This window comes from Fistularia commersonii, chromosome 28 (assembly GCF_037954325.1).
Source record: "Fistularia commersonii isolate RoL2024-O1a breed Wild chromosome 28, RoL_Fcom_v1.0, whole genome shotgun sequence".
NCBI classification, from domain to species: domain Eukaryota; kingdom Metazoa; phylum Chordata; class Actinopteri; order Syngnathiformes; family Fistulariidae; genus Fistularia; species Fistularia commersonii.
In genome coordinates, this window is record NC_141311.1 from 7,925,001 (window position 1) to 7,939,513 (window position 14,513).

Sequence of the window (14,513 nt, forward strand, 5' to 3'; positions counted from 1 at the left end):
ACGGAAACACCCAATATATACACCTGCGGTGCACAAGCTAATCCTCTTAAGAGTCAGCCTGAACTGTAGGGGCGCAGAGGGGCTTGTGCCCCCACTGAGGGCGCTGGCCTCATTTCCACTGCTCATTTCCTGCCCGGGGCAACACCTTCTCTCCCTGCGTGCATGTGAGAAAATGCCCGGCTGCCAGCGCTCTCCCCGAGGAGACTCTCCCGCTGCAAATCCATTTTTTTTTATCATTCAAAATGACACGTTCAGAAATTACTTAAAACAGCCCAGATAATTCTACATCCTCACCCTCATTCACCATGTGCGGATCAATAAGAGTAGCCGAGCCCTCGCCTCCTCCCCAACTACCTCCTCTTTGCTCGTCTGCAGCTTGAGCCTGCTCACCTTCTGCTCCGCTCGGCTCCTGAAAACATAAACGCCCGTGTTCCGTCATGCTGCACTCAGATATTCCATGTAACCTTGGCAGCTGCAGAAAAATACGCACCGCTTTGAAGAGCCCGGGAAGAGTTAAAAAGCAAAATGAATAAAAAGGATTTCTAATTGCAATGACAAAATAAATAAAACTTATTACGGTGGTAACTTTTAATTTTTCTAGCCCCTCACGAAGGTAAAAGACATAATAAATGAATTACTGTAAAGAATCCACATATCTAATATCCATCTGTCTTATAATAATAGCAAAAATGAGATAGCACATCGATGGAAAATTTAACATCAAAACACGAATTAGATAACCAAAAATGGAACGGTGTTGAATAGATTTGTGTAAATTAAACGAAATCTTTGCTCAGGAGGTTTGGCCTAATGATGTGAGAATTTTGACAAAGACGTTTAGATATATTTGCATTTGTTTAAATGATCGACAAGAAAATGTTATTGTTGACAGATGACACTGGAAAAGTTAGTACTCTGTTCAAGAGGTGGGACGCAGTAGGAAAAAACCTCATAGTCCGGAAAACAAGACCTTACGGGATTTAATCCCACAACTGGAATGAATTGACAACACAAAGAGAAAACTCCCTTTCACAATTCCCTGAAAAAACACCAATTAATTGTCTGCTTCACGCTGCAGGGCAGACAGACATATATGGAGATACATTATTGTGATAACTGAAGTTAAAGCTGCATTTGCGACGGTACCAACAGTCAATACTTTGAAATACTCCTTAGGATACACTGAGTGAACCTGTAATGTGTTCACTCACCATCATGTTTTCCAAGTACCCATCTCGCCAGAATCAAGGCTTGGGGTCTATCTTTACATCTATTCGGTTTACCTAACTGGACTCGGGCCTTAAAATCGTTCAAGATATTCGGCTTTGGACGAGTCTACAGGACAAGAGCAGATGAGGCAGAAGTGAAGACACGTCCTGTGGACAACAAGTTAAATCCACCTGCAAGGCATTGAACCTATAAAGTTAATGTGGGAAAACTAAGCTCCAGGTGTGTCGAGCTCTGTTTGGGCCCAGTGCTGGGGTCTAAAGATTTACTGATTCAGGGGAAGCTTTGGCAAATCAGTATTCTGAGCGAGGACCCGCAACCGGTGGCCGGAGACACGGGTCGCTCCTCAACAGGTCTTTGTTCCCTTGACGATACCTGACTCGAAGCCGGCAATGGTAGACTTCTGCTTCCTATTCGGCAAAACAACCGAGGGAAAGAGACAGAACCGCCGTGATATAAGGATTAGTGATGGGGGGGGGGCTTTGCGGTGGGAACAAACAGGCTTTTTACAGTTCACTTTTGGGTAGACAAAAAACATTCAAAAGTGGGCTGCTACCAGCAGAGCCTGCTAAGCAGAAATTGCTCAGCTGTTGACAGCTAAACATCTCAGTGTTTTATTTTCTGAAGAGCCAAATACTTGGCCTGAGAATCAAATGAATTAAAGCTAAGTGTGCTGTGAGATGCCGAAGGGTAAGTCCAGGACTTTTTCATCAAACAGAGGAAAACAAATCCTATTTCATGTGGTAACCTGCAAGCGGCCGCATCAATTACAATGCGGACTAGCCTGCCAATGTTTGCTTGTGCTTTCTGTGGTCCAGAGCAGAGCGGGGTCTGGAGAAAATAAGGGAAGTTGGAGATGGAGTGGAGATGTGCGCTTACGGTGGGATCAAGGTCCTGCACCAGAAGTTGTCCACAGCAGCGGAGAAGATGGAGGGTGTAGCCAGCCTCTTAAAGGGGGTTAGGGAAAGGCAAAGGAGACTAAGGGATTCGTCTTTAAGACAGGAGGCGGGTTTGTCACCATCTGTGAAGGACAAAGCAGAAGTTCATGATTAAGATCATGTGGAATTAAAAGAGGCCATTTCAGGCACATTGCTGCATAAAAAGGCTAAGCTGCCATCGAGTGAAGGGGTAAGTCAGGGCGCAAAGCTCCCTGTTTCTAAACACCCTTCCTGGACTACAGGAGTAATATTAAGAATGGGATCTAACAATGAACACCCAATGGTGGAGCAGCTAAATTGGCATCAGACTGAAAGCAAGCCTCTAGGTCAGCGCCAGTCCCAGCAGTCCAGTTGGCAGCTACAGAAAGGTAGGAATCTTTATCTTGTTAAAAATAAGAAAAAGAAATCAAAGATAAAGCCAAGCCAGAGTTGAAAGTACCGGTTCTGCTCCTGCAGACAGTAAACTAGTCTGCACATGGGAAAAGGCTCACGGGGAATGCTAACAAGACGGAATCGTGCAAGGAAAACTCAAATATAATTTAGAAGTACTTACCAAAATAACTTTTTAAACCACCTTGCGTGAATGAGACACTCCCCCAGAGATTCACAGAGTCAGTATGTCTAAATGAACACACGTCACAGTATCAGCATGTAATGCATACCATAATATAGCCTGGGTTGGTCGTGTTTTGAGTTATTTGGAAAAACAGAGTTTTTGCAGTCTGGTGTCCATTGAGAAAAAAGTAAAGCCCAGATGGTTCATTACTGCTCCAGCTCTTACGAAATCAGCACCAAACTCATTTCTCTTTGGAGGACCAGCTCCTGGGGCCCAGGAACACATTCCTTAACCTGGGCAACAATTATGGCGGACATGGACTGTTATTGTACAATTATACAATATTATATTATACAAACAATAAGTTAAAGAAAAAAAAATTAAAATTTGCAATCTACAGAATCTAGAATATTGTGTAGAACCGGACACTGCCCCGGTGTGAGGGCTGCTATTTTATATAAACAAGCAAAATGTACCGTTTCATGTGTACAGTTTGCAGATGACTCTCACATTTTAGCACAATCAATACATTGGTACTTGCTGGAGTTGAGTTGTCTTAGACAAAAAACAGAGGAGTCAGAGCTCCTCTCGACAGTTAAGAAAAGCCTAGGCGTCATCCAGCCTCTGCCTTTCAGAATCATTACTCTGTCAAAATGGTGGCTCTGCTATGACAGGAAAACCACAAGGTATAAAGATCTTGAAGTCTGATTAAAAAAAAAAAACGAAATTACTAAATTAGCAAAATTACGCTTACACTCGGCTGGTTACTCGTAAAATAAAAATAACTCTGAAGACGTTTTAACAGTGATTCTTCTGACTTGTTCTTTTAAAAAATCCCATTCTTCCAAGCAGTTGTCTCGGATATTTCCTATTCGGCCGTTTTTGTTCGGCCGTAGGACTTCCCCCTCTGACAGCCGCCTTGCACTGGACGCCCAGGTAGTAAATCAGTAAGGAAACAGGAGCCGGGAAGGGTTCCTTTCCCTCTACACAGTCAAGCTGTCGCTTTATTTCAGACTTCAGTGAAAGTACGACAAAATAACATTTTACACTTTATATTCCACAAAGAAACATTTCTCAGAACAGCAACAGCGGCGTTAGCCTCGGTGAAATCGAACCGACACAATTGGAGTTGATGAGAAATAAGTAGTGTTAGAGACTAAACCAGATGTGTGTGGGTTTTTTCTTTGTCTAAATGCACTTGTGGTAGTAACGCTTCCCCGCGGCTGCACAATAGTTCATTAACCAACGTCTTGTTTTCCACATCTGAACGGTTGGAGCCATAATTCAGTAAATTCCCTTCTCTGCATTACGGTGCTTAAAAGGTTTTCTAAAATCCGCGAAACCGGGAGGCTGTATCTTACAATGCAGCTCGACAACAGTTCAGTGTCCGTCAACCCAAAACCCGCATCCTCCTCAGACGTCCCACTTTAACTCACTTCTGCCATCCTTTTTTTTTCTTTCTTTTTTTTAAGAGCCGTCTCAGGCAGTTAATTCCTCGCACACAGACAGCACTTGCTGTATCAGGATTTCCTTAAAGTCCTCAAGAGTTCCATTCCCCACAACGTCCAACTTTTTCAAAGAAGAGAAACATGTAAACAAACTTATAAAAATAAAAAAAATTCAAATGATTTTTTTTTTTCTTTGCAGTGCAGTTTTTTTTTCTTTGTTCCACTGCAGTGCAAAAAAAAAAAAAAAAAAAAAAAAGGCAAAGAAGGAAAAAAATGAGACAAATCAAAAACAATAAATAGACGTCTTCTGTTATATAATTCTGGGTGGAAGAATATACATGAACATGGGCAGCAGGGCCGGGTCTCTACATGAGCACGCAGCTCTTGGCCCGGTCCTTCCTCATGACCGGCGCCTGGTCCATTTGCTCAGTCCGACCCGGCAGCGGCGGCAGGGGAAGCTGCGACACCCTCTTCAGCCCCCGGCGGGAGCTGCTGCGTTTCAGCTGCGGCTTGTGCGGCCGCCGCACGGACGCCAGCGTGGTGATGTGGAACACGTCCCGCACGCTGTTCTCCGAGACCTTGGAGGTGCACTCCACGTAGGCCACCGCCCCCACCTGTCGGGCGATTGTGCTGCCCTGCGAAAGGAACACAAGTTCATGTTTTCGCGTTCATCTCCACACTGTCATGTTCTATATTTTTTGTCCCTCCCGTAATGTCGGCCCTCTCTGGGACCCTGAAGCTGTAAGTGGCGGTTAGACACCAGTTCACCGCACAGCCAGCGTCTGCCGGAGCCTCCCTCCTGACCAGCAGCCCATTTCTCACTGCAGCCCTTGGCCTTAATGGGCTCTGCATCTCAACAGCAGCCAGAGACCCAATGTTCCTGAAAGACTGGCGGGCTGGAGAGGAAAAAAAAAAAAAAAAAACAGAAGCGTTGTCCTCGGTGTCGGACTAAATGTCAACGATACAAACAAGTCCGGAGACAAGCGAGGCGCCTCGGTCTGAATAATGCAGATCCTCAATGCCTCGCGGGCCCGAGGCGACAAAGCAAGAGCGGAGGGGGGGGGAGCGAGCACAGAGCGCCGGCGTTGACACGGTCCGTGGGAGCCCATCCAACGCCGGAGTCCCCACATGAGCCAGGTTACAATACGCCCGGCTAATTGAGAATAAATTGTTTGCGTGGGATTAAATCAAGAGACAAATTGAATTAGGGGAAAGAAAAAACCTCAGCAGCTACAGGAGAGAGCCAGAACGCACGTTCCAGAAGCATCGGCGAGATGAGACGGGAAACCCTGTTTCCCATGACGCCACAATCTCACGCTCCCCGGCTCGCAGGGCTCTTGATCCCGAATGGATGCGGTTTGATTTTTATCGCGGTGGCTCGATGAACCACGTGTGAGAAGTCCTTTATTAGGTGGAACGGCAGCTTTGGCTTCTGGAAGCGGAGGTGGTTGCAGGGGGAGGGGGAGGTAAGGGAGGGATCGCCGTGCGGAAATGCTCAATCGGATCTCCGGCAGATTAGAAGCCTGTGGAGTTCATCCAGTGGTCGCTCCATCTGACGACACCTGGTCTGGACCGGAATTCAATTTGAAGATCAGCAGCAGGATAATGGACCGGGCTGCTGGATTAGAGAGCGCCCAGCGTGTTTACTGCTCCCGACATGGGAATCAAGGAGTGAGGAGTCGCAGCGGATCGGGTCGAGGTCATGTGAGGCGAGGGCTCTGATGGCGTGCCGACAAATACTTGGCCAATCCGTCCTTTTGTCTGTGATTTCTATTTCTCATAAGATAGACCCGGCGTGAAAAACTGATCAAAACGAGCTCCTTTTCTCTGAGTGCTTTTGTTTGTCCGACACCGGAGGAATGATTTACAAAAACAGCCTGTCGGACCTCGGTCCCGTTACGTCCCTCCACCTCCCTCGGGTTTAGAGGTTGTTGCTGTATACGGTTAAGAGGCGCCGTCATTTATCAATGTCGGTTTTATCATTTCTGCATTTGTAGAGGTGAAAAAAAACAGATCTGCGTGACTTTGCGTCTCCAGACGTGAAGTGCGCTCGCTATCGGTGCCATTAACACCTGTCAGCGATTTCTGGGCCAAAAATGCCAACCACAGCATAAAGGCTCTGGCTGCTTTCGTCAGTTGTCCTCCGTCCGGCTCCGTCAGCTCCCTTGCGGATTCCCACCGTGTGTGATTTCACCGGTAGAGAAGCGACACTGCTGATCTTCAGATGGCTTCCTTAGTCGGCCATTAAAAAAAGAACGGGATGAATTTGCCTTTTGAGTCTCGGGTCCAGTACTTCCTGCTGATGCCGTTTCGAACTCCAAACGCTTGACGGAATGACGCGAGAAATAAAAATCCATCCAGAGAGGATGGGAATGAAGTCAGACAAGCCCCGCCAAGCAGGTTGCCATGGCACTGATGTATACATATAGAATAGAAGGCATAGTAACATCACCGCGGAGACACACAGTTGAAAAAAAAAAAAAAGACTCGAGCTGACAGAGATGCCGTTAAAGAATTTCCGACCCAGGGTAGGAGCGGCGGCCATGCCTTCCGTGTCAAAGAAATTCCATTTATAGTTTTCAAAAGTAGCCCGCAGCTAAGTTGGATTAGCGCCGTCTGACCTTTCAGTCCCTGACAGAGGAAGACAATTTATTCAGTAAATTGCGGTTAAAGAAAAAAAATAAGACGGGGATTCGAATTATTTCCCTCCATAAAATACTGATTTCAATTTGCGGCTGGTTAATTAGATGCCGCGTTCCTCTCTTTTACCCGGTTTGTGTCAATCTGATCCGGCGGTTGCCAGGTCCCTGACTCCAAAATTCAAACACAGGTCAGCAGCCATGTCTACACTCAGCTTCGGATCTGACCGCATAGTGTGTGTGAGTGTGTTGTCACCTGCTCGTGTGTGACGGGGATGAGGCGCTGCTTGGAGAGCTCCCTTAGGGTGTTGACGTCCGTCCTCATGTCCAGTTTGCAGCCCACCAGCACCACCTTGGCGTTGGGGCAAAACTCCTGCGTCTCCCCCTGCCACTGGTGACAGAAGCAAGACGGAGAGACGTTGATGACAGGAAGTACCGCGAGGCAGAGCTGCAGAACGGCACCACGGCGGGAACGACCTGCTCAGCTAAAGCATTTAAGGTATACGCAAAATGTATTTCGTACTAGAATTACAAAAGGAGTGTGTGAGCTGCGGAAGCGGTTCCCGGGAAATTGTCCAAACGACGAGTCTGTTGCCTTGCTGTGTTCGTATATCTGTCCTGAAGGGGGCGCTGCTGCTGCCAGTCACCTCGCGTCTCATCAGCTCAGCCTGACTCGCTGATTGAAAGATGACATCTTTTCAACCATCTCTTTTGTCAGGAGCTGAGGCATCAAATATTTTTTAACCTTTTCCACAAAGGCCGATGACATTTCACAAAATCTGTGAACAATGTAAATGGCGAGGGTCTCGGTGTTGAATACTGACAGAGCCTGAATTTGAATTTCTGAGAAATGTGGAAATAAAAAAAACATCTTATTTAAAAAATCATTGTATTGCACATTATTCATACCTTGAAGATAAATGAATTTACTGGTGGAGGTGAATAAATGGTGCCTCTTTACATTTTTCACTTTTGAAATGAATGCATAAATAAACACAGATTAAACTACTGGGTGAGGGTGTTTACATTTTTATCTCCTCCATTAAGTGGATTGAAATGTAATTAATAAAAGTATATCCGTGATAATCACCGGCCATGTAACTAATTTATTTAGAAGTATTAAAAAAAAAAAAAACAAGCTGAGACTTTTTTCTATATTTAATGGCTTCAGGTTTGTAAAAAAAAAAAAAAAAAAAAAAAAAATTCCTATTATTGCCTGTTAATATATTTAACGGTGATTTATTTTTTTTCCCCTGACTCCTTTGCCTCGATCGCTGTTTTCGCTCTGAAATTCATCTAAAGGTCGAGCAGCGGCAGGTCTTAAAATACCCCGGAGGTGAGAGTCTTCTGAACCAGCGTAGTTTCTGTCACGGGGACACAAACACACAAAACATTCCATGTGCTTCACGCCCTGATGCCCACTCTTCCTCACGTTACTGACCACCTTTGACCTTAAAAAACCCATCCCTATTCTTCCCCTGACATCCAATCAAAGGGTTTGATTGCTTAACCCCCCCCCTTCTCCTTCCCCCAGCTGTCATCGGCCAACCCCCCGGGACCCGCTCCCCACTGGAGGTCAGCGGCTAATTTGGGATGGTGATTGTGCGACAGGTTTCGCCATGTGCCCCCGAGTTGAGATTACCCGGGCGACAGCTCGGGGTCAGAGGTCAATGCAACCCCCCCCCCCCGACCCGTCGAGGGATTCATGGGAAAACCAAAAAGCTTGACCGCCGCTCCGCTTCCCCTTGTTGACAGAGAGCTCTGAGGAGTGCGAGATGCTTGCGGGTTAAATCTACAAAGTGTGCGGGGGCAGCTCGGCGGCTCCCCACGCGCCACTAAACACGTCAGCGGAGCTGCCGTGGGAACCGGGACCAGGAGGAGGCCGGTTAGGGAGCGGAACCAAACACATATGGCTTCAAGATGAGAGGCTGAAGGGCGCCTGTTTCAGATAACACACACACACACACACACATAGCGTCTCTCTCCAAACACACAAAAGTTGTATTTCAAAATGTGCGCGCGTACAGTCAGCTACTGGCTATAAAAACTATCCAGGCCCACAACCCCACGCCGCCGGCTCCGCCTCCTGGCCGAGGCATCAGCTCCTCTGATACGCGGCAGCGGCTATTTTGCATATTTGAGGTCTCGCCTTCTCTACCCTGCTCCCCACCCTCTTGTTTGTTTGGAACGAGGGGTCAAGCGCCCGCGGATGTCGAGGCGAATACCAGATGGGAAATCTCAGCAGACATAGAGTAAGATGCCGCTCAGTTATAATCTAATTTTTTTTTTCAAGTGTCACATCAGATATTAAATGCAGGGCCAAAGGGAGAGGAGGAGAAAGGGAGAAACCTGACCTTTTTTATGACGCTGTCCAAGGTCTCCGGGCGGCTGATGTCAAAGCAGATGAGAACGGCGTCGGAGTCGGGGTAAGCCAGCGGCCTCACGTTATCGTAATAAGAAGAACCTGCAGACATAAAACAAAAGGAGAGGCATATGGTGAAAGGTCATAATCTGGTCAGAGAAATTCCTTTGCGTACTTCCTCTTTTTTTTTGTTAACTGATTTATCCCCAGGCGCTCTTTCCCCCCCAACCATATGGCTTATTCTGTCAATTACAAACCTATTACACATCAAACAAGGGTGAGTTAAAGGTCAAAAACACCCTTTGGAAGGCACGGTGGCAGCATGGCCGATTCCACCCGTGCTCAGCGGATGTAAACCAGTCTTCATCACGGCGAATTGCGAGCACGCATCTTGAGTATCTTCGCCTTGCTAGCACAGCCGCTCCCCCAAAGCCCATCAACGGACTTTGCAGCGAATGTTGGGGGATTACTCGAAAGACGGCACGGATTCAACTCCACTGAAGATCGAACCCCTTCATTCCTCTGGCCTGTATCTCTACACACACTTTGCAATGGGTGCTTGTTTTAACATGGAGTCTACATGCACAGGCGCTCATGAGACCCCCCCCCCCACCCCCACCCCCACCGCATCCACGTTGCACCACGCTCTCCATCTTCATTCATGTACCCTGATCAAATTTTCAAGATGGTACTTTTCACAAGCCGCTCTTAAAACCTCATTAGGAGGCTTGTGAAAATATCTGGGCTCTCTGGGAGGCGGGGCGCTTTCCCTTCCGCCTCCCCGGGGAGGTGGTTCCGACTTGAACTCGTTACAGCAACGGCGGCACAGCGGAGAGGGAATCATGGAAAAAAAGGCACATCTGGTGCCGAAAAACATTTCGGAGTCCGAGGGCGGGTCTATGGATTGCATGTTGCGCGAAGGGGACACTGCACGCTTTGTTGCACAAACCCCTCCAAATATTACATTTAATCCACTCAGCGGGACGACAATGAGATTTGTGTTTACACTCCGTTACCGTTCAGGCCGGGCGCTACGGGCGGCCGCATCACTGAGGAGGGCCGCATTCCTTCGCAGGGTTAAACGGAGTCAGCACAATAGCGCTATGGACCGTTTTAGCATTGCCATGTCCTCTTTGTTAGCACCGGAATGCGATCATGTGGAGGAGCGGCGCATGGCTGGTGGCCCAGGTCACTCCGCTGCCCCCCCCCCCCCCGGCCCCACCACCAAAGCAAAGAACGGCGACGCGTCGAAGTCCGATGCCTCTGAATACTTTTTCCATGATAATAAATAGGCTGACAAATACCTCCAGGACTTTCCAAGAGCAGCAGATTAATACAGCATAAATGCTTTCCATATTTCATCAAACATATCGGTTCAGACTATTATGGTATGGATCCAAACAAAGCATTTTCTTTTTGTTTTGAATTTATTCATTTGTTATTGTCGACAGTTATTAGCACTAAGGTTGGATGAGTATCTACAAGGCTCGTAAAGAAAACACTAATTTTAACTCTGGACTCCTTTGCTAAATAAAGCAGCCTCATTTGGCCTGGAACACACACACACACACACACATTCGTGCATGAGGCGGCAAATTCCAAAACAATTAAAAACACAGTTAATGATGAGGACCTTGGGCCTCGTGTATGAATCGTTCCACGCACATGCAGGCATGTGCAAAAATCAGCTTTGCCTGGATTTGTCTCCTCTGTTGTTGTACAGCGCCAAACTGAAAGGCATTTAAGCTCAGCCTTTATGCACCAAAACGTGGTCCCCTGCATTTCTTTACACATTTGAGCACCTTGAATATTGGCACCCAAATGACATAATAAAACCACACACAACCTAGTTTCCCAACATAGATTATGCCTTAAAAGGATTTCCAAACAACCTAAATCCACAGTCAACGGATTATTTATCCCTGTTTGTGTGACATGGAGATGGTAACACGCATCAATGTGTGTTTGGTTGTCAGGAGCACAGAACACCTTTGTGCACATTGGAGGAAATAATAATTAAGAATATATTTATATAAGAGGGCGGCACGGTTGTTCTCTGGTAACCATTTCCCCCTCCCAACACTAAGGTCCAACTCTGCACGTGACCCTTCCATCGACCAGTGACCGGTCCAGGCAGAACCCCACCTCTCCATTTCAGACCATTTTTCTTTATTTTGCCCGTGGTGCGGCATTTATATCCTAGTGCGTTTACAGCCCTGGTCACACACTCCTACTCAGTGTACTGTCTTTCGCTGTATCCCTAATACAAGTACATCAACTTCACATTCTGCGGAATTCTTCTTTTTTGATGTTTCTGCCCGGCTAGTAATTGGTATTTGGAGGAAAGGTGAAAGCATGCCACAAATTTATACTCATTCGCGCAGTTAGTATTGGGAGAGGACAAGGCGGGCCAAGACACTGTGCTCAACTCCCCGTCATTTGGAGCGTATCAAGGAAAGGTGCACTTTCCCAGGTTTAGGAATATGCCATCTTTCAGTCTGAAAGTTGGGCAAATCTTCATACTTGACGCCCCCGGTCAGCCAAATGCTGTTATCTGAACTCCACCATGACTTCCTCTTACTTTGACACACAGCAGATGCACGTCATAGATCTTCTTGACACAAGGACACATCGCCATTGATGTCATGGCTTGTCCACCTTTCAGTATGTCTCATCCGTCCGAACTCCACATTTAACTATATAAGAACAGCTAATACAGGCTACCATCACAATTTGTTCAGGGGCAAGAGACCAAACTGCAGTTTATTCAGAGTGTCAGATCGTAATTGAAGGTTTGCATTTGTCACCCCCGCCCAAGGGGTGACAAATCCATGATGACTTTGCATCCTGTTAAACACCGAACAGTCGCTCCGGCCACTTCTGGACTTGATCGATTGTTTGATTGATTTGACTGCGTCCTCCACGAAAAACTGTTCGAAAGTCAACGTCCCTTTGCCCGTCTGATTAGCGCAGCAACTCTGCTGTTTGTACTGCTGATGGAGCAGCCCTCCCCCATGCTTTTTTTCAAAAAAAAAAAAAAAAAAACCAACTTTCCAGCACTAAGATACCGAGCCCGACGCTCAGCAGAGCCGTTTGCGCAGCGCTCGTCACACATCAGGTGCTGTAGTTGCTGAAGTTGGCCCTTTAGTATGTATCACGGTGCAGCAGACCTGTACTGAGGTGATAGCTGGAGGGGGGGGGAAGGAAAAAAAAAAAACCGATGGGAGCTGTGGGTGTGGAGTGGCAAGATTTAATGAATTTGACACTGGGGTGCAGGAGTGGGGTGCAGGTTGTGAAGCGATGAGACACTGCCGGGGTGGGGGGGGGGGGGGGGGAATCAAGCAAAATCAACTAAATTAAGGAGAAGAGATGTCAGGTGAAGAAAAAGTTGTGGCGGCTCTTGTTTAACTTGAGCTTGTAATTAGAGGCTGTAATGAGGCCTCGGGGATCGATCCGTCCGTCCCACAGATCACCATGATTGGCAGCGCCGCGGTCGTGATGGGCCCTCGTCGCAGCAAAGCAATTCCAGCCTCCTCTGCCCCGAGCGACGGGAATGCTTGCCTCAGCACTTCCCATAAAAGTCAGAGAAAAGTCCTCAGAGGAGGCGGAGAGGAGGGAAAAAGTGCTGCGTTTAAAAACAACCCCAGCCGGCGTGAATAAAATCCAATCACTGTAACGATCCAGAACAGCAGCAGCAGGAGGAGGAGGAACGATGGCACGAGTGCGCTTTCGCTTGATTGTAAAATATTTCACCCCCGACATCTGACAGGTCCTCGCCCCCGTTACCGGCGGAAACACGACTGAGATAAAAGGCCGAGGGGAGAGCGGGTCTGCAGCGGGCGTCGCGGAAGGTTACGGCAACACCGGATTCGGCGGGGTGGATCAAATCAAGCAGCACGCGGAGTTCGGGATCGGTCATCCCGGGAGCTGGCTTCGGCGTGTGGCAGAACAAAAGGTCAAACAAAGTTCGGACGAGAGGAGAACGATCCCCGAGCGGCGCGACCACGAGCGGGCCGCTCCGGGCGGGAGAGTTCACACCTGCCATTACAAAGTGAGAGACATCAGGATGAGTCCTGACCTTAGTCACCCAGCCCTTTTCTTCCGAAGCCACGGCAACAAAAGAAAACTTACACCGCGGCATCCAATACAAGAAAAATACAAGTACACAAGAAAATGGCGGAAAAGCGACAGTACTTGAATGAATAGAAAAACCCCTCTTTGACTTAGCAGGCCGGAACACCTCGGCTCGGACCTCATGGACAGAACATTTCTTGCTGTTTTTTCTTACCATTTTGTTGCAAGGAAACAGCTGACCATTGAGCACGATACCTCTTTGAAAAATCTGCTGGAAGTATCCGGTAATGTGCATGGCTTATGTGCTCCACCAATCACCACGCACCTACATCACCTGGGGCTACGATACCAGAAAAAGACACTGCTCCGGAGTACAAACTAAAACGGTTCTGGGAACTGAGGTCCCTGGTTCCTTTGCTGTCCGAATGCACGGACAGACGGTCTACTTCCTGCAAAGGTTTGGATGGCAAAAAGTGCAAAAAGGGGCTATTGATTAGTACTGCAGTAACGGTGGCGCTGATACGTGAACAAATGATACTGAGGTATCATGAGGCACGCAAGGACAGGAAAACAGCATATATCTAAAATACATTCTAGAAGCCTAATCCTGCAATGCCTAATACTTGGTGCAATACTGGCTGGAATATTTAAAGCAGTAGGTCCGAATAATAAAACTGAAGCACGGTGTACTGTCTACGCTCTCTAATCATTTGTTAAGGCTGGAGACCGTAGATCTGGTAGATCTGACACTTCGAGAGGGAAAACAAACACAGAACAGCGCTTAACTGCAGACAGTAACATTCTTTACAAGATCGTGGAGACATCACTCAAATTGGGAAAATAAACAAACAGACACAGCAGCCTGTTTGAATTATTCCCTCAGATCAAACCATCTCGAGGAGGGAGCTACACGGCTTGTTTGGATGATCCATCTGCCTCATATTTCCTGGATGTCCGGAGGTGGTCGAGTACTACAAGCGTTTCCCCTCGGTGGCTGACGGCTGTCCGGCCGTCTCCCGGTGCACTTCCTGCCCGGGGAGAGCTTTGGCTTCACTCAGCAGCCACAGGAAGATGGATTCAGACCCAATGAAGGTGAATGAAGGTGACCGGTGTAAACAAGACACAGCACCATCATGGTATGATCCATTTTGTCCAATAAAAATTAGAGATTCAAGAAAACTGCACGATACGCTTCAGTTTGGCTCTTTTTAAACTCCTGAAAAGAGATTCAGGTGCCAACTGGGAAACTTCAGATGGAATAATTATGCA

General features: G+C 47.4%; 1 protein-coding gene and 1 long non-coding RNA gene across 2 annotated transcripts in view; one reads left to right on the plus strand and one right to left on the minus strand.

Annotated features, from left to right (window-relative positions):
* Positions 1 to 3,693: 3,693 nt before the first annotated feature.
* The window catches only part of rnd2 (Rho family GTPase 2), a 29,643-nt gene continuing 18,823 nt past the window's right edge, over positions 3,694 to 14,513 (minus strand). The window contains exons 3-5 of the mRNA XM_086176132.1: positions 9,163 to 9,272; positions 7,065 to 7,199; positions 3,694 to 4,804 (exon numbers count right to left, since the gene is read on the minus strand). Coding sequence (XP_086032258.1) covers positions 4,535 to 4,804; positions 7,065 to 7,199; positions 9,163 to 9,272 — 515 coding nt within the window. The 3' untranslated portion in view covers positions 3,694 to 4,534. The remainder of the gene's footprint in view (positions 4,805 to 7,064; positions 7,200 to 9,162; positions 9,273 to 14,513) is intronic.
* LOC147217422 (uncharacterized) lies at positions 9,026 to 14,201 on the plus strand. Its single transcript, XR_015108966.1, has 3 exons — positions 9,026 to 9,060; positions 9,185 to 9,234; positions 14,128 to 14,201. It is a non-coding gene; the product is annotated as an uncharacterized LOC147217422 (long non-coding RNA).